The 21,199-nt window shown below is 38.3% G+C and overlaps 1 protein-coding gene across 1 annotated transcript; it reads left to right on the top strand.

The window, feature by feature from the left end:
• The first annotated feature begins 5,291 nt into the window (after nt 1-5,291).
• LOC105042596 (transcription factor EAT1-like) lies at nt 5,292-9,673 on the top strand. The gene is made up of 6 exons (XM_010919886.2): nt 5,292-5,454; nt 5,682-5,811; nt 7,350-7,360; nt 7,461-8,473; nt 9,022-9,441; nt 9,572-9,673. The coding sequence occupies exons 1-6, from the start codon at nt 5,292-5,294 to the stop codon at nt 9,671-9,673; spliced, it is 1,839 nt and encodes a 612-aa protein (XP_010918188.2).
• The last annotated feature ends 11,526 nt before the right edge of the window (nt 9,674-21,199 follow it).

Raw genomic sequence — 21,199 nt, 5'->3', positions numbered from 1 at the left:
TTGAGATAATCGATCTCCTATTCCTCTTCACCTCTTCTTTCCTAAACCCTAGAAAGCCTTTGACTGCTGGATTGAATCATCTGTCACTAGATTTTGTGGTAGGCCAAATCTTTTTTGTTTCTTCCTTTTCTTTCCTCCCACTAAACTGATTGCCATCATCGGACATGGCTATGATTTGGATATCAAGAACCGAAGCCATCATTGTTAGAGTCATTGTGGTCGCTACTGTCAGAGCTTTGGCTATGGAAGATGATTGGCCTAAGATCCCCTCATCCCTTGCTATCATGAAAAAAAAGAAGAAAATGTGAAAAAGAGAGAGAGAGGAGAAAAAGAAAAAGAAAAAGGGAAAGAAAAAGGGAAAAAAGATAATTTCTTCTCTTTTCTCTCTCCTTTAACTCTTTCTCTCTCTTCATGATTTCTTTCTCTAGAAATTCTATAGACTAGTGGAGAGTCTAAATATTTAGATAAACCTACGTCAACTGATTGATCCTAGAATATGTACTAGACTTATAATATTCAGATATTTTTTCATGATTTTTCTGTTCTTAATCGTATATGATTTTTATGTTCAACCTTGATTATGTAAATGTACAACTGTCATCACAAAAAAGTGTCAAGCAGAATATCTTGACCTCAAGTTCGTAGATTAAGCAAATGGATTATTGTGATCGAATCTGAGATCGATAGAAGTAAGGATCTCTTTACATGATCATCTGTATATATATTTTATATCATACATGATGATTTTTTACTTGATATTGGATATATGATTCTTTATTGTAGGTGTAACATATGTTGACTATTTTGATTATTAAGAATATGATATATGATGTTTTGGAATTGAGTAAAAAATATAATACAAATTATTGAATCATGTATTGATTGTACAAGAGGATTTGGACCAACCATAATTTGGATTGCCGATCATAGACTGAACCGTGATATCCTGGATTGTCTATCATGGGCTGAATCAAGACACATTGGTTTGTCATCATGAGTTGAAATGCAGATATTTTGGTTTGCCCCTGCGGACCAAAGTGCGGTATGATGGTTTGTCTCCATGGGTTGAAGTATGGATATTATGGTTTGCTACAATGGATTGAAGCATTATTATGACTTGTCAGTCAGAAGTCAAAGCATGACCGTAGTTAGCCCAAAATTTAAAAATAATTATTGATTTGAAATATATTAATAAAATATAAATGATAAGTCATATGAACCTACTAGTAATATTTATGATGGATTTGTGATAATACATGATTTGTAATCCATGTTTATATAACTTGAGTTATATTAGATGCTTGACATGAGATTTTATGACTTATGATTTCTCTTTGATATTACTCACTCATTATTTTGAATTGTATTATTATATTACTGTAAGTGTGATGGAATTCTTTCTAGATTGTAAAACTCACACCTTCTGATTCTTTCTTCCTTTTAGAGTCTCAAAATGCATAACATTGGTTAGGTTGGATGTGAAGTACGAGTACCAAAGTTATTAGTTCATTAGTTAGTTTAATTTCTGATATCGATGAATATTTGAATAATTATAATTAAATAAATTTATTTGATTATGATGAATTTATTTAGTTGATATATTTAGTCATTTATTATTTTTAATAAATTTTGATATTGTTGAAGATTTATATATTTTGTAAATCTTGCATGATCTCTAAGATAATGTTCTAGGGGTCATGCGGCTGTGTTATGTGATCGAATCATTATTAGATGTGTACCTGAAGTCAATTAGGTCGATACATGTAAAACTTTCTAAGGACATAATTTATAATTTTGACCTATTAATGAAATAAAATTGGATTATTTTTCATTCATATTGTGTAATGTGTCTATAAATCATCCAATGATTAGGGTAGATGAGTCTCGAGTCTACAATGTGGAGATAATGGAATGAGAGCACAGGTAGTTGTTAGAGAACAAGAATACCGAGCATGACCAATACGAGTAGTCACTTAGATATCTATCTTCTTGTCAGTGACATACTTGATGCTGTAGCAGTGTGAATGGTTCTTTGTCTTATGATGTCTCAGCTATTCATAATAAGGTTGCTGTAGTTTGACTGTACTATAACTCGATCTTCTAGTCATACAAAATTTTAAAAATATATTGGTTGCAGTAGGTTTATTGTAGGAACAGAGTGTGTGCCTAGATGGGATCTATCGATTTTGATAAATAAGAAAAAATCTTTTGTGGATCATGATACTAAGTTTGAAAGTCCATGGCCATGGCAGTATGGATGATGGAAAGGAGTTTTTATAAAATTTCACAAATAAACTCAAGTCGATTGAATCTTACATGTAATAGATGTGGGATTTGACAAGTTATTCATAATCTCCATCTCATTGAAACTCATAATAGAATATTCGAATCACACAGTAACTGCATCTAGAGGTTCATCCATTCAGTTCTACTGGATTGTCACTACATACTGCTAGGTTATAGTAGATTATAGGACTAATCAAGAATTATTTGGATGATCAATAATTCTTAATTGGCTGAATTAGAAGTATTCCAATCCATTGAAAGGAGTTTCAATGATATTATTGATAAAGATCGCTATATATCTCACTATCAGATAGAATTGAACCTATGGGATCACACATAAAGAAAATTGATCCAGGATTGTGTAATTATGTTCACACAGTCTTAATTGAATTAGGATTTATGAAATCCTATTGGATTTAGGAATATCATACTAGCATATGGTTAAATCCAAATCCTTTTGAGACTTAAAATTTCTATTGGATGAGGATTGGACCAAGTCAAAAGCATGAAAGAGAGGCACTAAGAGTTGGGCTCCTCATTTTGATTTGGTGTGGAACAATAGGGCTCATGCCCATCTAGATTGGGTCAAAGGGGCACCAAATGTTGGCGCACCCTATCTTGTGCAACAAGATAAGGAAGGGAAGAAACAGATGGGGTGCACACCCCATCTGATTTTGCATGAAAAAGGAGAGTAGATGGGGCACTCGTCCCATTTGATTTTTTTCGCTAAAAGAGATAGAGAGAGAAAGGGGGAGTCCAAAGTCCTTATTGGTATGGGTTTTGACTTGGTCAAAGTTCTAAGCCAAATAGAAGTCTTATGGTTCTATATAAACCCTTGAGATGAGATCTCAAAACCTTAAGAAATAGAACCCTAGCCCTGTGCCCCCTCTCCATAGCCTCCACGCCCTCTCTCTCTCTCATGCTCAAGTGTTGGGCATCCTACCCATCTCCATGCCCAAGGCTGATTGGGCGTCCCCTCCATCTCCATGCCCAAGACTAGTTGGGTGTCCCATCTCACACCAAGAGAAAAAGGTGCTCTCTCTCTCTTTCGCACATATGAATTAGGAGTAGATCCAGATCTGAGGGCTGATCAAGAGCTCATGTGCATGTTGATTTCTTGAAGAAGAAAGACAAGAGGAGCGTCTTGGATCTTTCCTGTGGATATCTGTAGAGGTCGGACGCATGTGTAGCTATTCAAGGAATCTGATATCCACGATCATCGGACCGCGATAAATTTCTACCCATCCTAAGATGATGATCAGATCATCATTTATTTATTTATTCATAGATCTTGATCTTAACGACATGATAGATCTGATTATTGTGATGTGATCTCAAAGATGTATGCTTAATCCATTGTCTTCGGCTGTTAAAATTTTTGTTGATCTTGCATGCTTACTCCTAGATTTTCGTTCAAGCAGGTGATGGATTCGAGGTGTGACACATTTTTTATGGGTTCTTTATTGATGCTTAATGAATGTCTAATTTTTAATGAGGAATAAGATAAGAAGACCTTCATGGAAAAAGATTCTTTGCTCTTTGCCTACTGAACTCACATGCAATGGAATCACCATTTGCAGAGAGAGAAGAACCTTTGGCAGGTGAGGATCTCTTTTCTAAAGGGAGATAGGATGTGAATCAAATTATTTTCTGGGGATCCTTCGTAATGACCCAACATCGACTATTGCTTTCGTATTGCCTGACTCATGCTTGTTTGCTAGTCAACAAAAATAGCATCTTTTTTGTAATTCTTCTCCCTTTTCTTTGTTTCATCCATCAGTCGTTCCCCCCACCTACACCTTGAAAGTCAAGTCACTCTTGTTTTGATCCATGAATGCACTTGCACTACATCTATTCAACTGATTTGACGTTGCACTAAAGGGATCATAACGACTGAATTGAAATAAGTCAAAACAACAAACATAATAACATTAGCTTAGCTCTGGTACCATATTTATTAACTAATTGACCCAAAAGCTTAATCTCTTAGGGAAAGGGTCGCTAATGTGTATAAAACTTTAAACAAACTCCTGCATTTGCTCTTGATTAATGCAACTAAGAGGCCTATTAGCAAGGTAGCTAGGTATGCATAACTGCTTTGACCTTTAGCCCTCATAAGTGTACATTTTAATGTGCATGCACTTTCATCAAATGCCTTATAGAGAACAAACACATGATACTAGGTAGTAATTAGTTTGTTTTGCAAGTTCCAATCACTCAACCATTTTATTGTATGAAAATCACTACTAGTAACTGTCAATCAAAGGAGATCATTATGTGGTTAATGAAATCGCCATGTTAGCAACGAAACTACTTGGCATTATCATAATAATGGAAAAATTAAGACAAAAGGGACAAGCAAGAGACACAACTACCTTGCCTCCTACAAATCATTCACTATGTTTGCCCGTAAGCAAAGTCCATTGCACATTAATAAAGCAGTCCTTCTCCAACATGTCTCAACTTACAAGAAATGTGGGTTGTGGCTTTGAGCACATTTGTAGAGCCTAGGACATCTTTCATCTAAAAGGTCATGATTACACCTTCATTAAGAAGCATCATAATACTATATTAAAAGGCCTTTTACAATACTATATGACAATATATATATGTGTGTGTGTGTGTGTGTAAAAGGATAATACAAAATCTACAAAGCCTTTAAACTGCTAAACATAACAATGATGTACTCATCTATTGGCCAGGGATAATTTTATGAAAAATTATAAAATAGAGATTTTTTCCCTACTGCTATTAGGGTATTGAGTAGAACAAGGCATCTTAAATCTTGAAATTATTATTATTTTTTAAAATTTTGGACTCGGCCTTTTTTCACCCCAAAATTTCTATCTCATACCCCAATTCTTTTCAATAATGCTGTCAGAAAATAAGGCACCAAAGAGGCTGGAACTTCTAAGCATGAGGGCTTTTGTTGTCTGAATTGAAAATAAGGCTTGATAGGGCTTGTAGAAAGATGTTACATAGCATTATTCTCAGAAAGAGGACAAATGCATGGTCTCCCAACAACATTGGTTGCTTGGCCTTCTAGCATGAAGCAAGCCAAACAGGCCAACCTGTACTCTAGCCAAAAGGCATCATTTAGGAAACACAACAATCAGAATCTCTCTGTGACCAGATTGCAAGGTTATGAAATCATGAGCCAGCAAGATGGTATAACTTTACACGTATCGATATAGCAACCAATTAGCAACTAACAACACAATATTGTACATATCCGTATACGTCATGCTTTCTCACTATTCTAAGATCAATGCATTTCTGAGTTTAATCTCTCTTCTGAATTAAGTATTCTTATCTTTTACTTATGAAGCTTGGTTTGCTTTTTCTTAGGAGGTAGTTGATGGTTATACATTATTTTAGTTCTTTGTCAATGTTAGATATATACATTAATGGTTATGAGGAGAGTAAGGAGAGAGGCATGGGCTGCGTTTCCCAACTTCCCATGGGAGGAACAACAGCAAAGATGCCGAGTAAAAAGAGTGTGGGTTTGGAGTGTTTTTCTGTGTGGTTGGTAATTACCATGTGATATTCCCTCGCTTTGACCGACGATTAAATGGCAAATGAATGAGATTGGAATTTGTATTAATAAAGTTTTAGTATTGGCATTATTGAAGGCGACCTAGAGCTTAAATAATTTTTCCCTCTCATCTGCTTTGCATGATAGCCTGCTAATTATACAAAACAAGTCTAAGTGGCTACTAATTACCCCCCTTATTTGTTAATCGTAATTCTCAATACCTATACCATGGCATAGAAACTACCTCATGAGGTTAGTTTGAGTTATCCATTTGCATGCACATGATCGATATTTGTGGGCTCCACCAGGGTGGCAAACTCCATTGGTAATATATGTGGAACAATAATTATAATTTGTGACAAAATTATCATAGTACCCTCTAAATTTGAAATAAAACAAAGCCAACCTCAAAGAGTTGCCGCACAAAGTAACAATAAAGTAGAAGCCACTGCTATACAAAAATAATAAATTGACAATGGTAACATGATGTTATTTCCTTTTATTATAATTTTTTTGTTGTTTTTAGAATGCTGGAATGTTATCTGAAACCATTCATGGTTCCCAACATTAAATCATACTAATTTTTGCCTAATTCTTATTTTGATCATGCTTATTCAGCAAAGTTTAAAACCTTGGCACAATATACATACATATATATATATATATATATATATATATATATATATATATATATATATATATATATATATATATATATATATATATATATATATATATATATATATATATGTAGGTAACAAATTTACGCTGCATTGCATGAGCTAACTGCAGCCATGTAGATCATGGACTAATATTTAAGTGGTACTTGTTTTGTTTGATGAAAGTTACGGTTTGCAGCATCTAATTGCCTTTGACCTACATTTATACATATATCTAGCACCACTTCTTTTTCTGGGTACGGTAAGCAGCATATTTTTAAAGTGGATAATTTTTCTTGGCTGACTAGTAGTTATCTTAAATCTTTCTCCCTACATACATACATACATACATATATGTACGTATGTATATATCTCAAAAATATCAAGGGTTTAAAACTTTACATATGTCAGAAATATCAAGTGTTTAAAACTTGGTTGAGGATATTTTGGTCATTAAGGGGCAATGTAAATTGTTTGGTAATTTGGTGATTAATATATGAAATCTGGGTGGTTGAGCAGTCCACCTTTCTTTTAGAGCAATGATGAAAGAAAAGAAGAGAGAAGATATAAGAGAGTTTTGTGGGATCAAACGAAACAAAACCACTATCAGGAATCCTGTTCATCCCATAAACCATTAACAACTTTTATACGGCAAATGAGATTGTGAGATTGCTTGCTCTGAACACCCACTGTCCCCTTTCTTTCAGGGCCTATCCAGGAAGCAATATAAGAAGGAAAGGCCAACATCACCATCTCCTTCATCTTATTTTAAACCATTCTTCCTTCTCCTTTCCCATGGAGCCATCCAATACTTGTGTCATGTTTCTGTGTTTATTTGCCTTTCTTAGCATCTTGGTTTTGTCATACAGGTTTGTGAAATGTACGTTAACATCTTTAGAACCTTGTTTTTATGTTTGTTCTATTGTGCATCCTAAGATCGTCGTTTGGCTACTATTTCAGTCTGTTTTTAACTGATGCAGATAAAGACTTATTGAACCCAAAAGGAGATCTTGTTCCCATAAAGCTAGCAAAGATGTTCGATGAGAATGGCTACCTTGATCCACCCTATGATCCAAATCCTTTGCCAGCAACTTTGGTTCCTAGCCCATCCCTAGCTCCCACATACGATAACAGCAACAACACCACCACCAACAACAACAGTGGCCTAGAAGACAACATTAGAATCTCCACCTTCTCTCTTGAGGACCTCTCCAACCCCAACAACCTCCCCTCAGATGAGGCAGCCATGGTTATGGGTCTCGACCACCTTCAACACCAGCTTGGCTTCGACCTCGAGCAAGAGCTCCACAGCCATATGATCCAAGACGCACCACCAATGGGAGGCACCAATATTTGGGACTCAACCATGCAAGACATCCAAGACTCCACCATCCACCACCAACAAAACTATGAAGGCCAGCAACAGCATACTGCAGTGCAGCAAAATCTCCAAAGCTATGATGACACGCCATACCCCGATCCTTCATCACACATGGTTGCCCCTGACCTCCTCAACCTTTTAAAATTGCCAACTATAGCTCCGATGTTTCCACCGACCACCTCCATTTCCTTCAGCAACCCAAGCCTGAAGCCGAGAAACATTCCATTGGATGTTTACAGTGAGCTCCCCGGGGCTGCTGTACCCGACAATGGGCCAATGCTTTATGACTCATCTCTACATTTGGGGTACCCAGCCCCTCAACCTCACTTGCTGAAAGACTTGTTTCATTCACTGCCACAAAATTATGGGCTATTCTGTGGGGTAGATGAGGGAGAGGCAATGGTAGGAGTTGGAGGAGGAATAGGTGGAGGGCATGTTTTTCAAGAGATGGATGGTAGGCAGTTTGATAGCACAGTGTTGGATTATAGGAGGGAGATGGGAGGGTTGGGTAAAGGAGAGGTGAAACCCAATTTTGCTACTGAGAGGCAAAGAAGGGAGCAGTTGAACGAGAAGTACAAGGCTCTCAGGTCACTTGTTCCAAACCCTACCAAGGTACAAGCAGTCTCTCTCTCTCTCTATTTCTCTATGGGTGTGTGTGCATGCATTTATTGGTTTCCTACCGAGTTCTAATTTTGTTCTCTTATTAGCACTCATCTCAACCTATGGAGAAATCCAGTGCACCATCAATCTTTTCTTTGTTTGTGAGGATTTATATTCTATTTGGAAGTCTGGCAAGTGAAAGAGGCGCATGCATCCCACTCTTGCTACTGACTTTATTGAATTTAGCTAGAAATTTTAATACAATCTATGATGGTTTTGATGTGTTGTCCTTGCAAGGCAAGCTAATAGGCAAATAAAAACACAGTAAGATATCCTCTAATGCCTTTTCTAATATTACTCCAAATTAAATTGCCCCCCACACTCCTACCAAGCATCCACAGGTATTAATTCAGACAAAAATAAACTCATATTTAAACTAGACAATCATGCTTCTTTGATATCTATTCAATAATGTTGATGTTGATAATATAAACTCCTTGTCTTTATGGTCTTGCATGTTATTTAAGTAGTTGAATTATCACTTGCGCCTCCGTTTATAGTCTGACAGAGCATCCATTGTGGGAGATGCGATCGAGTACATCAAGGAGCTCCTACGGACAATTGAGGAGCTGAAACTACTGGTGGGGAAGAAGAGACATGGGAGGGAGAGGATAAAGATGATGACAATGGAAGATGAGGGCACCGCCGACATGGAGAGTTCCTCGATGAGGCCTCTTAGAGTCGATAATGATCACCCATTCAATGGGGCCTTAAGGAGTTCATGGCTTCAGAGAAGGTCCAAGGAGAGTACTGTCGATGTTCGCATCATTGATGATGAGGTGTACATTAAGCTAATTCAAAAGAAGAAGGCCAATTGCTTGCTCTACATTGCAAAAGTCTTTGATGAGCTTCAGCTTGAACTAATCCATGCTTCTGGTGGAAACATAGGAGATCACTACAGCTTCTTATTCAATACAAAGGTCATAAACATTTTCTTTTCCCTTCTTAAGGAAGCAAGATCATGATAATTTTCATGCTCAGCCATATCAAAGCCCTTGCGAAGTCGATGCACATTTGTGAGCTAAATTTTTTTCTCCATTTGCTATGTAGATTTGTGAAGGCTCTTCAGCGTATGCTGGTGCAATAGCCAAGAAGGTCCTTGAAGTAGTGGATAGACAGCAACCGGCCCTAACATTCCCTGCTAGCTTTTAGGGATTAAGTGAGATGTGGCTTTGAAGCAAGGTTCTTCTGTGGATCTCCTTCTTTGTTGCCTTTGAGAATGAATGGGCATGATAGCTCAGTGGAGGACAAAAGTCCATCCATAAGGTAGTTATGAGCTAGAGTCATGTCAATGGCTACCCAATCATGTTTTTCTTTCTATTCTAAGATCCCATAGTACCAACTATTTTCATCACAAATAATATAACCTTCAGTAATTGAGACTTCCAATATTAATTATGTATTGGGATTATTTAGTTCATGACAAAAAAGAAAACAGAGTTGAAGTACATATTTTGTGGGATTGGGATCAAATGATTTTGCCTTTTGCCACATGGGGTACGCATGCATTCAAACGTGTTGAAATAGAAAATGATCAACAATTAAATTTAGCTTAAAAAAAATACTTAACATAGGTTTGAACTTTTAATTCAAGTTTGAGCCTGTGTTTTTAATCTGACAACGGAAGTGTTGGGTCAGATGAAGCTTTCTCCTTATGTGTGAGGATTTTAAGAAAAACCAATGGTGATGGATGAATAGGTAAATCTGTAGACACAGTAATGACTAGGTTGCTAAAAGATCCTTCCCATCGCTGGCCAGATATTTCCTCATTACCAGTGATTTGTTCTATTTTATTCTATCATGATGAGTTAAAGCTAATGTCACAATATACGTATAAATGAATAGCGTTGTCTTTGTTCTCTGATACAGCTTGTGTACTCTATTCTAATTTCTAGGAAGTAGTATCTACATTATTATTAAGTGAATATATGTTCAATTAAGTCAAAAAGCATGCATGTTCCTTACGAAAGAATGATCACATATGCTAGTCCTCGTTTGGAGTTTAGAAGATCCGGAAAGGCTTTTTTTTTTTTTTTTTTTGAAAAGAATTGGGCAAGAGCCCTTTCCAATTTTATGTGGAAAGAAGAAATAGAGCAACGGTTATCTAAAGCTGAACCAAAAGGTTTACATCAGAAAGTGTTAGGATTTGATACCTCGAGATTCAACTCACATTGAGCCCACAGCGAGGTTCGCGGCGAAAAACGGAGTCCAACGAGACCAAGATCACTTGAAACGGAGCTCGGATGGCGGAGATACGAGCTTTTGAAGTCGGCACGAGAATCGAGGCGGCGGAGGACCGCCGGTGACCGGTGGCGGGCGGCAGGGGCGCGGCCGCAGGCGGCGGCGCGCGGGACGCTCGACCCAGGCCCGCGCGGGACCCGCGACCCAGGCCCGCGGCCCCTTTGCCCCGGTCCACCGTGGATCGGGCGGTCCACGGCGGGGCCTGTGGACCGCGTGGGCGTTTCCCACGCGTTTCTCGCGGTCCACGGCACTATTTCATGGACCGGAGCACGATCCGACGGCATGGGTGCCTCCCGATCTTGATCCGATGGTCTGGGACATTATTTGGGTTGATTAAGGAGTCCTAATCATGATCTAAGTTGTGATTAAGGTCTATAAAAGGTTCTGTGACGAAACAGAGAGGCAGAGGGTTGGTTTTCTCGTGCCGTATGAATCCGAGAAGAGAGAGAGAGGCGAGAGCGCTGTGAGAGAAGGAGCAGGAGGCTCCTGGATAGCGGTCGTCAGGCTCTTCAGGGGTTCAGAGGGGTCTCCAAGAGAGAGAGAGCTTTTGTGAGGAGAACTTCAGGTGAGAGAGAATTGGGTGTACAAGGGTTGAGGGTGAGGTCTCCTCTTGTAAAATTTTCTTTTTCATAGTGAAGTTTGCATGCCCCGTGGAGGCGAGCCCTTTTGTGGCTGATCCACGTATTTTGATTATTTTTTCTTTCGTTTTGTTTCTTCTTTCTTCCTGCTGCATCGCATGGTACTAAAAGGATCTTGGGAGGTGGTGTCCTGGCCAGACATCCACCCAACAAGTGGTATCAGAGCAAGACGGTACAAGGATGCAGATTGCAGTGGTGGTGAGCAAGACTGAAGATGGAGAAGACAGGAACAATCAAGATGGAGATCAACAAGTTCGATGGTAAGAGCAATTTCTCCTTGTGGCAGGCAAGGGTGAAGGACGTGCTCATCCAACAGGAGTTGATCGATGCTCTCTTGTGTGATGAGAAGCCGACCACCATGGAGGTGCGGGATTGAAAACGGCTACAGATGCAGGTGGTGAGTACCATCCGCATGTACCTGACGGATGAGGTGGTGATCCATGTGCTGAGCGAGACTTCTCCGACGGTGCTGTGGTCGAAGCTCGAGGAGTTGTACATGGTGAAGTCTCTCACCAACACTCTTTTCCTCTGGAGGCAGTTTTACCAACTGTGGATGATTGAGAGACAGAGCGTGCAGGAGCATCTGAGCCACTTCCAGAAGATCCTCACCGACCTTCTCAGCGTTGGCGAGAACGTTGAGGAGAAGATCAGGGCGCTGGTTTTGCTGGCGTCGCTTCCCCCTTCGTACGAGTTCTTGGTGACTGCTCTTCTAGTGGGGAAGAGCACTATTAAGATGGACGAGGTCACCGCGGCGATACTCCAGAACGAGGTTCTCAGGAGGGAGAACCCAGCTTCGAGCTCAGGTGGTGGTAGCTCAGCTTTGGTGGCTTTTGGAGGTGCAGGAGGTGGTAGACGGAGCGACAGGAGATCGTAACGAGGGCGGTCTAAGTCAAGGAGGGACTTGAGCAAAACCAGATGTTACCGGTGTGAGGAGTTGGGGCATCTAGCCAGAGATTGCCCACAACTGAAAAATCGGACGGTGGCTGCTGTAGCGACGGTCGGTAGCGATTCAGATGGAGATGTCCTGGAGATATCTGATGAGGTATCTACTTCTTCCCAGCAGTGGATATTAGATTCTGCATGCCCCTATCATGTGTGTTGCAGAGAGGAGCAGTTTGACTCCCTGGAGAACAGTGAGGGCACTGTATATCTGCCGGATGGATTGAGCTGTGCAATCAGAGGCATTGGGACGGTCAGTTGGAGGACACATGATGGTGCAGTGAGGAGATTGGGGGAGATCCGATACATACCCGATTTCAGGCAGAATCTTATCTCACTTAGCAGACTGGATTCGAGAGGCTACAGGACGGTAGCTGGTGGAGGAATCCTGAGGGTGCTACGCGGTGATAGGATTGTGCTAGAGGGGAAGAAGGGGAGCAGAGGATATTATTACCTTGCAGAGAGCCCAGTGCGAGGTGGAGCTTCGGGAGCCAGGTGGAGCCCAGAGCGAGGTGGAGCTCCAGGAGGTGGATCGGGCACGAGACAGGAGACTCGGGAGGATGAGAGGCGACGTCGCAAGGTGAGATTCCTATTACCGCAGGATGATGCCTCGAGCAGGTCTCAGGTCAGAAGGAGCACAGCATACGATGGAGATGGGATCGAGCAGCCTGGCTCAACTCCCATATTTGCCCATCCATGATCAGCAGGAGATTGCCCCAGGGTATGGGGCCGAGGAGATTCAGAAGCTCTCGGAGTTTGGAGGAGGCCGAATATCGAGTCGAGGTGGAGATTGTTAGAATTTGACACCTCAAGATTCAGCCCACATTGAGCCCACAACGAGGTTTGTGGTGAAAAATGGAGTCCAACGAGACCAAGATCACCTGAAACGGAGCTCGAATGGAGGAGATACGAGCTTTTGAAGTCGGCATGAGAATCGAGGCGGTGGAGGATCGTCGGTGACCGGTGGCGGGCGGCAGCGGCGCGGCCGCAGGCGGCGGCGCGTGGGACGCGCAACCCCCGCGCAGAATGCGCGACCCAGGCCTGTGGCCCCTTTGCCCCGGTCCACCGTGGACCGGGCGGTCCACGGCGGGGCCTGTGGACCGCATGGGTGTTTTCCACGTGTTTCTCGTGGTCCACGGTACTATTCCATGGATCGGAGTGCGATCCGACGGCATGGGTGGCTCCCGGTCTTGATCCGACGGTCTGGGACGTGATTTGGGTTGATTAAGGAGTCCTAATCATGATCTAAGTTGTGATTAAGGTCTATAAAAGGCTCCTGTGACGAAACAGAGAGGTAGAGGGTTGGTTTTCTCGCACCGAGAAGAGAGAGAGGCGAGAGCGCTGTGAGAGAAGGAGCAGGAGGCTCCTAGACAGCGGTCGCTAGGCTCTTCAGGGGTTCAGGGGGGTCTCCAAGAGAGAGAGAGCTTTTGTGAGGGAAACTTCAGGTGAGAGAGAATTGGATGTACAAGGGTTGAGGGTGAGGTCTCCTCTTGTGAAATTTTTTTTTTCATAGTGAAGTTTGCATGCCCCGTGGAGGCGAGCCCTTTTGTGGCTGATCCACGTATTTTGATTGTTTTTTCTTTTGTTTTATTTTTTCTTTCTTCCTGCTGCATCGTGTGGTACTGAAAGGATCTTAAGAGGTGGTGTCCTGGCCAGACATCCACCCAACAGAAAGAAATCATTACTCAAAACTCATAGGATGCATTTGGTTAACCACAAAAAAAAATATTTTTTTTGCCTTTTGATTTTTAGAAAGCAAAAATCAAAAAGCAATATTTGGTAACACCACAAAAAGTAAATAGTAAAAATAAAAAAAAGCAAAAATAATTGCTTTTTATGGAAAGCAAAATTTTTTTATTTTTTTAAATTTACTTTTGCTTTAAAAAAATAAGTGAAAAATCCAATGTCTTCTCCCTCCACTACAACCCCTCCTCCTCCAAGACAGTCGTCCGCCTTGCCCCCTCCATCGCTCAGATCGCCCTCCAGGAGTCCTCTGCCGCCGCCCCCACCATTGTGGATCGCGTCTCTCACCTCTTCTCCATGTCCCCCTTTTAATCCCTTTCCCTCTGCGCCATCTTTTGAATGTGGAAGGAACTCGGCTTTCTTAATGACTTAAAGGATTCAATCATCGTTCGGAATCTTACTATCTTCTCGCTCCGGGACAACCCATGGGAGCTCAACACCCATTTGTTGGGAAACTCTAGTCCTAATTTCACACTGGTGATGGAGGAGTGGTAGCGCTGGGAGATGACCAGAGAGAGATCCAAGGTGGATGAGATGGAGCTCAGATTTGGATTCAAGCATGGGTTCTCTCTTGGGATGCAGCTCATGCATTGGCGGGGATTGGAGGGAAGGCAGCTGGGAGTGGAACTGGCACAGGAGGAGGAGTTTGGTTCAGCTGTCGACAACGTCTAAGTGGTGGTTCAGAAAGTCGGTGGGAATGCAGAATATAGTAATAGCCAAAGCAATATTCAGCAAAGATGTATGTAGTTAATCAGTCACTCTTTTTTTTTTTTTAAGCTAGATAATTTTTTTTAAAAGTTAGGTAATCAGCTAAAGCAACTAGTTACCAAACAAACTTTTTGCTTTTTTACTTTTGCTCTGTAGCAAAAATAAAAAAAATAAAAAATACTTTTTAGAAAATAAAAATCAAAAATCAAAAAGTGTAACCAAACACACTCATATTTTTTGTAAAGCGAAATATATATTTTTGTATGAGAATATTTAAGGACAAACAAACAGGGCCCATTTCTCAATCAGCAAGTTCATAAGTAAAATGGACATGAGAAATCAGTCATCATATTTTCTGTAATACCCAGCTCGCATGTGCCATGCTTATAGGGGAAGAAGACTCCGGTTAGGAGTCTCCTTCTTTCCCTACTCCAATGGAAACGAGAGTCCTAGGGCAACCCAAAGACCAAGCAAAAGCCTTAGGACCTCGTATATAAAATGACTCTTCCTTTTGTTTGAATTTCATCACTGATTCCTCAAGAAATTGCCATTGATTTTCTAGCACTTTTTCTAGTTTTTTCATCGAATTTCATGGGAAAGGTCATTGGATCACCATGTTAGCTTTTGCTGGATGTAGGTAAATGATATAAGCCCTAGATCCCCTCTCTTTCTAGTCTTATGGCCATCATTCCACTTTGATTGGAGCTAGCGGGTCACTGAAATAGTGTTTAAAATAAGGTTGTCCCGTTTTGATTCTTTTCCTTGGGTTACTACCATTGGCCATCGATTTTGATCGAACTTCACTATCTCCCAAAGTCCCTTAAGGTTGTATGTCGAATTATAGCCATCGGTTAGAGGTTTGAACATGATTTATGTGAGTTTATTGTAATCATTCCCTATTTTTTACTTGATCTTATTCTTCTTCTCATCCTCTCTTTACCGGCCTATCACTGCTGCCATCGCCTGCATCACCACTACATGTTATGCCTGACACCACCATAGGTTGCCGGCTCCTGCCTTCTTGCTGTCATCTTGGAAGAAGAGAGGGAGAAGGGGACATCCTCTGTTTTGGGAAAGAAAAAGAGGGCTCTTCTCTCTTCTCTTTCTCTCTCCTCAATATTTTTTTCTCTAATTTTCTCTCACTCTAATTTTCTCTCTCTATGTATTTTAGTTGGCCAATGGAGAATCTCTAATGCCTTTGTGGTTTATGGGTTGATTTTATTGGAAGGTTCTAAATTGGCATTGATGTGAGCACCGATCGTGCTAGTCTTCATCTCGATCATTGTTGACTATGTTAAATCCTACATTTGATAACCCCTGATCTACTATATCCTTACCTAGATGGGTTATCAATTTTTTGATCCAATGAATTATGTTGCACCATTCTAACCGATTCAGATCTAGAGTATTGTCACCCTATTAGTCTTGTTCCTTTACATATATACATCTCTTTTATATCCGATTTTGATTTTGTGGACAAGTGTGGTCACCTAATCAAAAAGATGTTGAGCAAATGATTTACACTCTGATCCCTAAATCAAGATAAATCTTCAAATATTTATTTATTAATTAGTCATGTATTAGATAAGATTGAGAAATTTGAGATTTAGAATATTTCAGATATTAGAGTATTGAAAATAAAAATCTAATAACAATTTATTATTTATTATGCTAATGATTGATCAAGGATGTGTTGAGATTATATCATTAATTGGACATGATAATCATGGACTGATAAAGTTTGTTCTAGAATTTATCATCAATAAAGATAAGAATTCTCAGATATCGATCATCTACTTATATAAAAAACTATTTTATGCATCAGTGATTTTGCTAAATGTGATTTTTGATAGATGTACGATATATACTTATTTGTTAAATATATATATGGCTATGTATGAACTTATATATCGTACATTATTGATCTTGGTTTGGATGAACTTGGTGTTTGTATACATCGAATTTTGTAAGAGTGGTATAGAATTATAATTCTTTAACAATCATAAATTTGAGTTGTGTGACTGAATGATGGGTTGTGGTGCTTTAGGCTACCTATTATATTATGCCCCATCATGGGTCAGAAATGTGGTTGTGGTATAGTCCTTTGGACTAGATACTGTGTTGGTGCCCCATCATAGACTGAAAATATGGTTGTGGTAGTTTAGCATTGAGTATTTATGGTTCTTTAGACTAGCCACTTTAGTAGTGCCCCACCATGAATTAAAAATATGGTTGTAGTAGTCAGAGTGGAGCACTTGTAGTCCCCTAGCTAACTACTATTGATACACTATCATAGGCTAAACATATGATTGTGATAGTCTACAAGAATAACCACTGTATTGATGCCCGCTACGGGCCTGAAATATGGTTGTAGTAGTCCAAAGCCAAGCACCTTAAATATTATTAGATCCGATATAACATAAATATTATTGGATCCGATATAACATTATTTGATATAAGTGTTTGATGTGAATTATTACACAAAAAAGATGTATTTGTTATGCATGTTTTACAATCATGATATCTTATAGCATGAAATTTATATGAGTAATAATTATTATTAGTTTCTCATTTATTATTATTATTTTGATGTTGGCTTGTGAAAATTCTTACTGGACTGTAAAACTCACAACCCTCTCCTTTATTTCTCTTTTCAGAGTTATAGGATATTTGACAATGGTTGAAATCATCTGTTAAAAAGATTGAGTAGATAGAGCATCCTCAGTATCAGTCAAATGAGAATTTTGTAAATTATACAAGATTTAATATTTGTTAATATAAAATATTTATTATTAATTGAGATCAATAGTGTTTATCAGATCTTGAGGTTGTAATAAATTTTAAAAACTTACATATTCTTTAGGGCCTTATCCTGAGGAGTGTGGGATTGTCATGTGGCTGATCCGGGTGCTGGAGTTGGAGTGCGATATTTTTTTTCTTGACAATTAGGATGGTTGAAAGTCTAGTCTTATATTGGACTGATGGTGGGATGAGACCCATATCTTTCACATCAATGCAGGTTATTTTACCAACCTGTAATCATATTTTTAGTGTGTCAAACAAAATTATATACACAATAAGAGCTATGATTTTTAGGGATGGTCTCTATGTTTGTATCCTAGTTAGATTCTTCGCAACTTATGCAAACATAGGATACACCATAAAGAAAACTTCTCCTTTATTATGCAAGTAAAATCACTTAAAAATCTCAGAACTTTGTCTATTCTATCAAAAGCTTGGATAGTGCCTCCAAATTATTTTCCTATAATGCGATTATACTAACAATACAAATTATGGGACCCAGTTGGTTTGGCCCTATCCATCATAGAAATTGGCCAAAGAAATAATAGAGAGGAAAGAAATATCTTCTCTTTCCCTAATTGAGTCTGATGAGTCCAGCTCTTTCTCCACTTTATGAAACTTTGGCCTCCATCACCTATAAAGCCCGATTCTCTCAGTTGATCGATGTGCCCGAGAAGGTAAAAATAAAAAAATTTCTCATGCCCTACTGCTGATCTCTTCTTTGTGCCATTCCTTTTCGATACTTCACTGGAGCCTTGGTACCGCATGATCACCTTCCTTGACCTGTCTTCCATCAGTCCATCATCGTCAATCAAGATTTATCATTGGATTTTTGCCACAATGGACATCCTTATTTTTCTTTTTCTTGTTCTTCTTCACTTCACAGTCGCTTGAGAATAGATCTCAGGCAAATGCTGCCATTATCATCGACCACTAGGGCTACCTCCATCTTGATCAACCACAAGCTCCTTCCTTGTTCCCATGCATGTTTTTTTCTCTTCTTTCTTTTCTTTCATTCTATTCCTCTCTCTCTCTCTCTCTCTCCCCCCTCCCCATAATGGAGGGTTCAAGAGACCCTAATTTGAATGAGGGGTTCCAGATCAAAATAGTGGGTGACCACCTATCTTATTGACCTCCATTTTGGCTTTCACTATCTATCTATGGACCCATCATCAATAACCTCTGACTTGTTATCCTTATATTGATTAGACACTTATTTCTGAATTTGATAAATTTGATTACACTTTTAGATTAGTTAGGATAGGTAGGCATCGATATTTAACTAGTTTCATCCTTCCTCTTATGACAATCTCTTTTGATGGTCAGCATTGATTTTGTATGGAAGTGCATCAATTAGACAAGAATCCATTGAGCTAAGGGATTTGTACTTTGATTTTCAAATCTAGGTAAATTTTTATTTTTTTTATTTAATCAGTCTAGTATCAGGTAGGATGGAGAAATTAAGGATAAAAATAATTTGGATGTTGAAATTCTGATTTAGGAACTTAATAATGATCAGTTGATTATTATTGCTAGTGACTGATCAACAACAAGTCGATTGTATATTGATTTTTAATTGGACATGTTAGGTATAGATTTGTATTATTGCATTTAAGTTGGTCATTGATAGAGATAAGAGTGCTTGGATACAGTCACTTGTATATATGTTTATTTATGCATTGTATGATTTTGGTTTCTTCTGATTGATTTTTACGTATATGTGATTATCAGTATGACTAATATTTTCTATATTATCTGCTTCTATCAAATATTGTGATATTCAGATATTTTGAAATATGATGCTGACTACTTGAAATCTTGAAAGAAATATGATGTCATATTATATTTACTTGACATGAATAAGATTTAAGAAATTGAAAGTTAATAAAAAGGTATTTGGACTAGCCATATTAAACTGTGGATAACCTGCCATCGGGGGATCATGGCAATATAGATAGCCCGCTATAGATAGAAATATGACCTTGTAGATATGGATAGCCCATCATTGTTAGGAACATGATACCATGATAGCACCATCGTTATGAGTTGGAGCATAACTATGATTAGTCCAAAACCTAAAGATAACTGCTAATTGATTCGATTAATGAGATATGGATGATAAGACATATGAAACCACAACTAAGTCAAAAGATTTTACTTAATGATATATATGGTATATCACTTTTGAATAAGATGGATATTGATAGAAAATAATGCATGTTTTTGCATATATTGGTGTTGAGCTATACTAGATGTTTGATATAAGATTTTATTATTTATGTTTTTACTCTAATATTGTTTATTTGTAATTTTCAAATCATATTATTATATTGATATAAGTGTGTGGAGATTTTTACTAGGTTATAAATCTTTTATCCCTTCTTTCCTTTCTCTTTTTAGAGTTATAAGATGTGCATACTTGGCTATGATTTGGATCATGGGTGAAAGGATTGAATAAATAGAGTATCATTGGGATTGATCGGATGATTGAGTTTTGTAAGTTATACAATTTTTTTTAATTTATAAATTATATAATTTTTTATTTGTTAATATAAAATATTTTGTTATGGATTGAGATCATTTGTGTTTATGGATATTGAGGTTGTAATAGATTTTCAGGCTATACATATCCTTTAGGGCCTGGCTTGCCCTATAGAGTATGTGGCCATGTTGCATGGCTGATCCAAGTGACAGGTTCAAGGTATGATAGAGTGGTATTAGAGCTTAAGGTTATGATCAGTAGAGAGATGATAGAAGTAATAGATATAGATTCAAAGCTTATGTTTAAGATTAGTGGGTATTTTGGTACAAGTTTATGCATAAGGTTTGGCATATAATAAGTGCAAAGGGTTGCATAATTTTTATCTTTGATCTTAATTATAAGGTTGACATAAAATGAGCGCAAGAGACTCTGACTATAGAGTATAGTGTCATATTAGTAGATTGTATGGTACTATATGTACTTACTCAATTGTTATTGAAGTGATTGAAATCCCCAATTTGATGTGGGTGCAAACATGATAGTGCTTTAGCTTGTTATTGATTATTTGGTTATAGATTTGGGGTTTATAGCAAGAAGTTATTTAGAGTGTGGCCAAAAAAAGAGTCATAATATCAGAGTAGAGTTTTCTTTAGGGGTTGAAGCTATAAGTGGATTTGGTATGAAACTTACAAATAGAAGAAAAAAATATATTTTGTTCTATTGATAGATTAGATTTTATTAATTAGATATTAGATATGTGTCTTGATGAAATCTTTAATGATTTAAATTACCATTTTTGGATTGGATTACTTGATTTTAGTTATGTTTGTTGGAAATCATTAGAAGTTTTAAGATCCAAGTCAAAGTTTGGGTTTATGAGTGGATTTAGGTTATCTTGCTATTGCTGTTGAATTGAATAAAAAAATTAGTTATGGAAGATTTGTATGAGCTTAATATATAAAGGACAAGATTTCAGGTGAGTTTATTTACTATGCTAAGGATCATGGTGAAGAAAACTTTATGAGAAATAATTAAGTAAAGGTATTGACTTGAGGTCTTCTAATTTATTAGAGTTTGGATTTATTTTTTTTAAAAGAAAAAGTTAGTTTGGAAATGGTTTAATTG

Source organism: Elaeis guineensis, chromosome 4, assembly GCF_000442705.2.
Source record: "Elaeis guineensis isolate ETL-2024a chromosome 4, EG11, whole genome shotgun sequence".
NCBI classification, from domain to species: domain Eukaryota; kingdom Viridiplantae; phylum Streptophyta; class Magnoliopsida; order Arecales; family Arecaceae; genus Elaeis; species Elaeis guineensis.
The sequence above is the reverse complement of the archived record's forward strand: the minus strand, read 5'-3'. Positions and strand labels throughout refer to the sequence as shown.

Coding starts and splice junctions, on each gene's coding strand:
- LOC105042596 (XM_010919886.2), top strand. CDS start 5,292: ATGCATGGTCTCCCAACAACATTGGTTGCTTGGCCTTCTAGCATGAAG. Junction 5,455..5,681: donor AATCATGAGCCAGCAAGATG/GTATAACTTTAC, acceptor TGTCAATGTTAG/ATATATACATTAATGGTTAT. Junction 9,442..9,571: donor GCTTCTTATTCAATACAAAG/GTCATAAACATT, acceptor TTTGCTATGTAG/ATTTGTGAAGGCTCTTCAGC.